This window comes from Eubalaena glacialis, chromosome 2 (assembly GCF_028564815.1).
Source record: "Eubalaena glacialis isolate mEubGla1 chromosome 2, mEubGla1.1.hap2.+ XY, whole genome shotgun sequence".
NCBI lineage: Eukaryota > Metazoa > Chordata > Mammalia > Artiodactyla > Balaenidae > Eubalaena > Eubalaena glacialis.
Genome location: NC_083717.1, coordinates 139,933,817 through 139,942,975, shown reverse-complemented (window position 1 = coordinate 139,942,975; position 9,159 = coordinate 139,933,817). Strand labels below are relative to the sequence as shown.

The window sequence follows — 9,159 nt, the reverse complement described above, 5'->3', positions numbered from 1 at the left end:
CTATTCTACATTTTCTTTAAAGCTTTTAGTGTTGGCTTCTATACTTAAGACCTTAATTCATCCAGAACTGATGCTTTTGTATAATGTATAATGCAAGTCAATTTATCAAATTTCAGGTTTCAATACGTATGGAGTTGTGTTCTCTCTTCTATTGCATCTATTTGTCTCTATGCCAATATGCAAATATCACACTGTTATTATTTGTATATTCATATTATCTTAGTATCTTGTAGAACAAATCCTCTGCCTGATTTATTTTCAGGGCTAACTTGGCTATCCTTGAGATTTTCTTCTTCTTTTTTAAGCTTTTTGCTTGTTCACATACGGAAATGTGCGGAAATCCTAAACGCACAGCTGTACACAAAGTAAAAACACCAATGTAAACAGTACCCAGACAAAGAAATAGAACACTACTAACACCTCAGGATTTCCAATCCCAGACGCAAAATAAAACCACTATCCATGCCTGTTTTTAAACTTTATATACATTTACTTCTAAAACTTCACTTCAGCTATATATCAGGTTTTATTAGGTAGTATTTTCATTATGATTTTGTTCTATAGATTTTATAATTTTCATTACAATGTCTTGCTTAATCCATAGATTACTCAAAATTGAGGTGTTTTATAAAATATACATATTTCTAAATCCATTGCATATTTTAGTCACATTTTTATTATTAACTTCTAAATTCTTTGGTTCTATTTTTAATGCCCTGATCATAGCTAGTTTTCATAAATTTTCCATCAGTACATGAATAGCTTATATACCATTGTCTTAATTTTTGGGTTTTTTTTCCTGTTTGGTCTATAATACTTTTTACTTCTTTTTCAATTTAATACTTTCTTGATTTCTTTTGATTTTTAACTGTGTTTTGCTTTGCTTCAATCCATTTTTTACCTTTACTAATTTTGAAGTTATAAACTATATTTATATACTTTTTGTGATTGTAGTAGCCCCAAGCTTTATCTCCTACTTTCCATGCTCTTGAGGTCAATTAAAACCCAGACTCTAAACTAGGCTTAGAAGATCCCCTCAGGGAAAATAGCTGCTTGGGTGTCTATTTTCTTTTCTCTTTGTAATCTTGCTCCTTTATCTCCTCTGTCCTCTAGTTGTTTTCCTTATTCATGTTTTGAGATGGTATTTTAAATTTTAACACCTCATTTGTATTTTTTTAAACTGAGAATGTTTTTTATTACATATTTTACCAAGTTGTTGGAAATAGAAATTAATTCTTTTTTAAAAATAAATATTCTAGCAGTTCAAAAAAGTTGAGGACACATTAGGAAATAGACATATGAATTCAGTCAGCCACTCTGAGCCAATCAGTTAATTGGCTCTATTTTTTCTGCCTCCTCAAGGGTCCCCAGATAATGCTCAACGATATGCCTAGTTTAACCTTCATAGAGTTACATGAGATACTGAGATTCTTGAGTTCAGCATTTCTGAGATCTTATCCATATTTCAAAGCAGGCAGCAGAGCATAGAGGCAGAAGAATAAGAACATGGGCTCTATTTTCTGAAGACTCTGAGTTCAAATAATAGTTACTTAGTAGTTAGGTGGCTTTCTGCACAATACTTCTTTTGGCCTCAGTTTCTGCTTCAGAAAAGGAGAAGTCTAGTATTCAAGTTAAGTGTTTTAATGATGATTAATTAATATAATATATATCTGCTAATGTCCTTTTGTCCCTCTGATCCATTCCCTACACTTCTTAACTTCTCTCTGCTCTGGGATGCCTGCCTTTATGGACTACACCCAATAGACTAGATAGTATGTAAATAACCTGACACAGTGACTTACTTATGAGAGACATTCTTTAAATATTTGTTGAATAAATAAAGAGTGAGCTTTCAATTACCATTAACTAATATTCTTGAAATTAAATAGATATATTAAATTAGGATCCAATAATAATAATAACTTTTGATGACAGTGTTGTGTCATGTTACAAGATCTGTGGTAAATATTTTTCAAGCATTATAGCAGCAGTCAGCAAACTATGCTCTATAATCCACATCTAAGCTGCTGCCTGCTTTTATAAATAAAGTATTATTGAAACACAGCCACCCTCATTCTTTTACATATTGTCTGTAGCTACTTTCATGCTACAACAGCAGCATCGAGGAGCTGAGATTGGATCTATACAGCCCACACAGTAGAAAATATTTACTATCTGGCTTTTCATGAAAAAAAGTTTGCTGACTTCAGCTTTATAGCATTGAATCCTCATAATGACCCCATGGAGTAAATATAATTTATATGCCTGTGTCACACCTGAAGAAATTGAGATTGGAAATGTTAATTAGCTTGTACAAGCTACTGTAGAATAGATTCAATATAATTTTAATTGATTTAAGAGAACCAATTATATATTTATCCAGTCTCCCAAGATGTTTTCAATAAATTGTACACTCTTCATACACCAAACCCTACAGAGAAAAAAGAGGCCTACTAATTTGGGCATTATGGATAAAAATGAAAAAGAGAAAAGTGATACCAATTGCTCATACTCCTTTGCTTCTATCCTTGGTCCTGGGAAAGTATTTCTTACAATCTGGGCATCTTCCTTAGAAAGGTGCTGATAGGATATGATGGTCATCAATTGGTTGCTTTAGGGCTTCTATTTTGGGCCACTTAACCAGCTCCTATAGGTATTCTTAAGGGTCTCAGAGCATCATCTAAAGGACAGTGTGTCCTCCAGAAGTCCCAGCCCTGACGGCACATCATCCCTGTTATGCCGTTCTCCTCACTTCCCATCCATGAGATGTTGGCTCTTTGCAAGTGGTCCTGCTCTTTTATGGCTGTTCCACAAGTGGTGGTGGATTGTTTCTTCCTGGTTTATTCTCTACTCGTGCCTCATTTAAAAGAATGTGACTCTTTTTATTGGTTCTGTTCATTTTCATTACTTAGGGGGAACAATTTAATAATATTGGAAATCAAAACTTTTCTGTCAGATCATATTTGTGAGTGCAAAGCTATTGATAATTTTGAGAGCATTTAAAATGAAAATATACTCACTCTTGGAGAGTTGTTTGATTTCCAAAAGAGGAAACCATAATAATATTTTATGATTCACAATATAGAAGCTACTTTACCTTTCTTTGTGGTTTCTTGTTGGAAAATTAGAGACACTTAAAAAAATCTCCTCTGCACCAAGGCCCCAAAATTGGAGATTTAGCTCACATTGGAGTGATTTCAGAGTTTCTGTTATTAAGAGTAGACTTTGTCTTCATCCCTGATAACATGTTTGTTCATTACTGTTATTATTAGTATTAGTATTAAAATTATTTTATATGTTAATATAAAATAATACAATACAAAATAATACTATAATAAGGTATGTATTAAGCTATTATTTATGAGATCATTATCATTATTGTAATTAGTAATGGTAATATATATGTGTGCATATACCACAAATATTATGTTATATAATATTAATATATGTTATTATACTATTATATAGTACACATATACCTATATATTATATATGCATAATTATATAGGGTTGTATATATTTACCACTCCCACAACTGTTTTATTATATGTGCTGTTGGCTGAATACTCACTGCAATAACCAGTCTAACGTATTATCTAATTAAAATCTAAGCAATGATTATCTCAGTGCTCTTTAAATTAGTAGCCAGTAGTCTTATTGCAGAAAAATTTAGTACAAGAGAAATGCACCTTTAATAGCCTGGAAAACTAAATTGATAAAGTCATGATAAGTTAAGCTGATGAATAATTTTTAACTTTAACTAACATCTTGACAACTGTCAAAAGGATTTTATAAACTAAATGATGGCTATTAGTATGCCATTTATGTCTTATTTTCTTAATTATACCTTATCTAGTGTATGAACTTTTATTGACCCATAAAATAAAATTTTAAATTTGATAATTTTTAAAGCAGGCACTATTTAACTGAGGGAGTAGATTACCCCATTCCTATGTGAATGCATTATCTTATTGAAATATGATAAATGTATGAATAGTCTTGTACACTTCTAAATTATGATTTAATGTTTGAATGAAATTTTTCCTTTACACTGCAAAACTCAGATGTTTGAAGTTAGGACTGTTTACTGGGATTTTTTTTTTCCTGAAGTTTCAGAGACATATTCCATTTCACTGGTATTAACAACTCTATGAATTCACATAGTTTTGCCAAAGTTCTGTTTAAATGAAAACAGAAATACTACAACTTTCACAATTCTTCCATTATATAATAGAATAACTACATGTAGCCAGTGTATCATATATTCTAACAGATTTTAATAGTTATGAATGATTTAGTATTGTATATATTCAAAGTGTTTATTGTTGTCAATACTTTGCTTTGTAGAGATAGCAGTTGGAATGCATATTTTGTAGCATGCTTTTCCACTTTGATTAATGCTTGATGATTTTTTGATCTGATGTTTCTATTTGTTTATTCCCTTCTCATTTCTCATTGCTTTTCTATTTATTGTTTTATGTTTCCATTTATAGTCAGCAATTTTCATTTAGATTTGAGACTCTTATTTATTATTCTCTTTAATGATTCATTGACATTGTTTTCCTAGGGATTTTTAGTTTTTACACATTGAGATATTTTAAAATTTCTTAATTTTTTTGATTAATTAAGTTAATGCTCATATTATATGTGTTGTATATAAGGTATGTTCAAAATGCATAATTTATACACATACAAGGTTTAGCTGGATAGCTGGATAATTTCTCACTCAATGTTTACATGAGTATCTTGTAATCACATGAAAATAATCATGATATAAGCAGTGATAGCTTATTTCTGGAATTTATTTAACCAAATATTTTAAAACTTATCTGGACTTTGTTACCCTTGAGTGTCATTAAAATATGCCATGATTTTTGATGTAGAAGAGATCCTAAGTAAGTATTTTTAAGAATTATATGCAGGTTGAGCATTTATTACTTTATCAAAATATCTTATACATTTTTTTGAATATTCCTTTGTTGTATCATCAGAAAAAATAATTTTTCCATAATAAGACATTTAGTAATATAAGCCTACATTTGTGCTTACAGTTTATCTTTTCTAGCCCTTACTTATTTATTCTCCTGAATAAGCATCTCTCACAAACTGGAAAAGCCTTATCCTTTACCACTGTGCATTTATAATGCATTTTACCCCCACTGGATACCAGAAGATAACAAAGAAGCTTCCACTCTGTCTTAAGTAATTAAATCAAATATCCCTTTCTCTGTGAAAACTTCCATCTCCCTCAGGCCTAGTCACTTTGCTTTCTGTGATTATATTACATTAAAAAAAAAATCTCTTAGAGCAATTGTTATATTATACAATAATTATTTGAAAGTTATAATGAGAACTCATTGAGTGTACTTAATTTCTCTATGTATTTTCAGTAATTATCACAATGCCTGATATGTACTTGGTGTTTAATATATATTTGTTGAATAAATGAATAAATGATTCAGTGAAAGAAATGGAATAGAAGTACAATTAGAGCTGGTCAAAAGATATGAGCTAAAGTATTGCTAGTTGGAGAAATAAGCTAGGATATTTCTGGACAATACAAAAGAGATGAAATATAGCATACAATTTACACAATTATTTAACATTTTAAGAAACTTAAATTTAATATGTTAGTATATATAATTATACTATTGCATGGATATTGTATAATATAGAATATACTGTTGAATACAAAATATTTAGTCCCTAGATTTGTTTCTCAGAATCATCACCTATATTAAAGTTTAAAAAAAACACACTAGAGCATGCATTATATTGTCTTCTGTTTAGAGCAAAATGCATTTAATTTACCTGCTATTCCTAACTTTAAGAATATAAACGGAAATATTAACATCAAGTATGTAGATCTTCTGGAGAAAATTTTTTGGAAAGCAAGTGCCATAGTGAAGAAGAAGCAAGAGCAAGAGAGAATAGGTAAACATTTTATCTGTCAATTTTATTCAATGTGGATTAAAAACTATTCCATCTGCTTGTGGCTGTAACAGTTTCCTGGATGCTAGTAAACTTAGTGTTATTACCTAGTAATCTGGTATCACTTGCTTCAGCTAATTAGTAACATCTCATATATATTCAAAGCACACTGCAGTGTATATACTACCATTGGTTGACCCATAACAGGCAAATTTTAAATATTTGGTGGCAAAAAAATGAGTGAATTAAGTATAAAAATTCTTAGTTTTTACAAATAATCCTGCAATGTATGCATTTAGCAATCATATACCATATCCCTTTACCCCCATTTTTTTCTTTTAATGATAAGCTAGAGAGTTTTAAGTTTTGGCATTGACCAAGGCATCCTTAATGTTCCCCTCAGGTTGACTAAACTTTATACAGGTTTCTTCCTTTTTTTTTTTTTTTTTTTTTTTTACCATGCAACAAAACCTTTATTAACATCTTTTTTTCTTTATTAACATTTTGAACAGGTTCAGCTATTACTGAAACTGATAATTTCTAATCTTAAATTGGGGCAAATGGCTAGAGTGCAGAGTGATGCCATCATTGGGCATTATGAATGCAAGGCTGAATAATTAACAGCCACCCCTCAGACGGAGGACCAGGTGCAGTGTTGACCCTTTCTGGATGTTGTAATCAGAAAGAGTGCAGCCATCTTCCAGCTGTTTGCCTGCAAAGATAAGCCTCTGCTGGTCCGGGGGGATGCCTTCCTTATCCTGGATCTTGGCCTTCACATTCTCGATGGTGTCACTGGACTCCACCTCCAGGGTGATGGTCTTGCCGGTCAGGGTCTTCACGAAGATCTGTATACCACCCCTCAGATGGAGGACCAGGTGCAGGCTAGACTCTTTCTGGATGTTGTAATCAGAAAGAGTGCAGCCATCTTCCAGCTGTTTGCCTGCAAAGATGAGCCTCTGCTGGTCAGATTATAGGCCCCTGACCTCCCTTTTCTTAGAGCACGTACTTTGGAAAACTTGCAATTGTAAATTCCTTTTCTGCCTTTTTGAGGTGTAAATTTTCTCCCAGCCTCTTGCAAATTTTGCATCCTAGGAATGTCTTTCTCACGAATTTGGGAGCTATCCCTTTGAAATATAATTACAAAGAAGGATAGGGTCCCTGTCTCCCAGTCTCTATAGGAAGGTATGAACCTAATTTCTTTAAGTACCAATTAGCAGAGATGGCCTACTCACATTGAACAACCTCCCTTCTCCTGTCCTCTAGGACTTTTCCACTAGCTCACATCAGTACTTAAAAACTCTTTGCCTTGAGTTGAGTTCAGTCTTTCTCCCCTATGGCAATAATCTTGACACATATTATAATATTCTTGAATAAAGTCTTCCCTACCATTTTTAACAGGTGTTCAGTACAATTTCTCTTTGACAGTATAGAATTTAAATATAACAAGTTTATCTGTATTAGTCATCCTAACAACTAACATTAAAAAAAAAAATCAGTTGATGAAACCATGGTTCATCAGTCTTCAGATTTTCTTAACTCACTCTTCAGATTTTCTTTTCTTTTCTTGGTGTAGGCAGTAGATCCCTGTGATGGTTAATTTTATGTGTCTACTTGACTAAGCCATGGGGTGCCCAGACACTTGGTTAAACATTATTCTGGGAATGTCCATCTGTGAGAATGTTTCTGGATGAGATTAATTAATTTTAATTGGTAGACTGAATAAAGCAGATTGCCCTCCCAGATATGGGTGGGCTTCATCCGACCAACTGAAGACTTGAATAGAACGAAAATGTTGAATAAGAGGAAACTCCTCCTGCCTGACTACTTGAATTGGGACTCTAGTCTTTTCCTGCCTTTGGCCTCAACCTGAAACATTCGTTCTCTTGGGTCTCAAACCTGATGGCCCTCAGGCTGGAACTTACATCATCAAATTTCTAGTTCTTAGGTTTTCAGACTCTAGCTGAAATCATGCCATCAGCTCTCTGGGACATTCAGCTTGCTGCAGATCTTGGGACTTTTTAGCCTCCATAATCAAATAATCATAAGCCAATTCCTTTAGGTCATGAAAGGTCAGGGGACCAAGTTCCAGCCCTAAGCAGAGAGCAAGGACATTGTTCCAAAACGTTTGAACCCTGTGTTCCAATTTGGCTTTCATAGGACTAAGATATATCCATTTGTTATCCAATATATGTAATGTTGACAATATGTAACCAGAGAGTTCATAGTATCTTTAAGTATTATAAAATGGCTAGAATTTTCATAAAGTGAAGGTACTCAGTAGTTCTCTTCAGATCCTCTTTGATCTCAAAATATAATTAACATGAGAACCATAACTGTGGAATTTAAACATTTTATTGTCATGGAAATTCAGTAACTTGGTATCAATGTAATTCTACAAACTGTAGTCTCTGAATGAATTAAAATCATTCAGACAAAAAATGATTTCTCCATATAATTTCCTCACCTTCAAAAAAAAAAAAAAAAAAGAATTCAAACTATATTGCCTCTAGAGGATTCTCTGCCTGAATCATACGTGTGTCTACCAAGGTAAATGGTCAGCTAATTTAAAATTAACATCATTAGTTGAAGGGATGAAGTACTGAATATACTACAACTCTCTGCTATTCCTTGAGAGTTATTTCTATGTCTAACACAATATTTCTTTTATTCTTTTCAACTGAGAACGGAATATTCAAGCCCCTTGCATCTATAAAGGAAACTTCATAGGAGATGACTCTGCAAATGTTTTGGGGTCCTTTTTACTCTGGAGACAAAGGTTATTATGTCAGTCTAAATCTTGGTGAGTGAAAGGGAAGGTAACAGTAAATATTCACATTACTTATAAATTCCTATGAATCGCCTCTCAATTTTCCTCACTCACACTGATAACCAATGGAAAGCAGGTAGAAATTGGAGGTCAAGAATGCAATTAACTTTCCTGCTGAATTTTGGAAACAATTCTTTAATAAATGATGGTAATGATATAAAAAGTTAATGAATGTTGCTGAGAGGGTTGCTTGACTCTGGCCCAAATTGTTGCAAAATTCTCCATGACCCACATTTTAGACCGAAAACTAAATGAAAGAGGAGGATTAATTTTAAATGTTACATCATTGTGCTGGCCTCCTTTATATTTCTTGCACTCAATTCAGCTGTCAGTTACAAAGTTAGTTTTACCTATTGCCACTTTTTGTCCCAATTCAACATTTTCTGTATTAAAACAATAGA

At 32.6% G+C, this 9,159-nt stretch overlaps 1 protein-coding gene across 1 annotated transcript; it reads right to left on the bottom strand.

Moving 5' to 3' along the window:
* Nucleotides 1-6,521: 6,521 nt before the first annotated feature.
* On the bottom strand, nt 6,522-6,899 carry LOC133084699 (uncharacterized; the record flags this gene model as incomplete). The annotated part of the gene is made up of 1 exon (XM_061181477.1): nt 6,522-6,899. A coding segment is annotated over one exon (351 nt), but the record flags the coding sequence as incomplete, so codon positions are not given.
* Between the last annotated feature and the right edge of the window lie 2,260 nt (nt 6,900-9,159).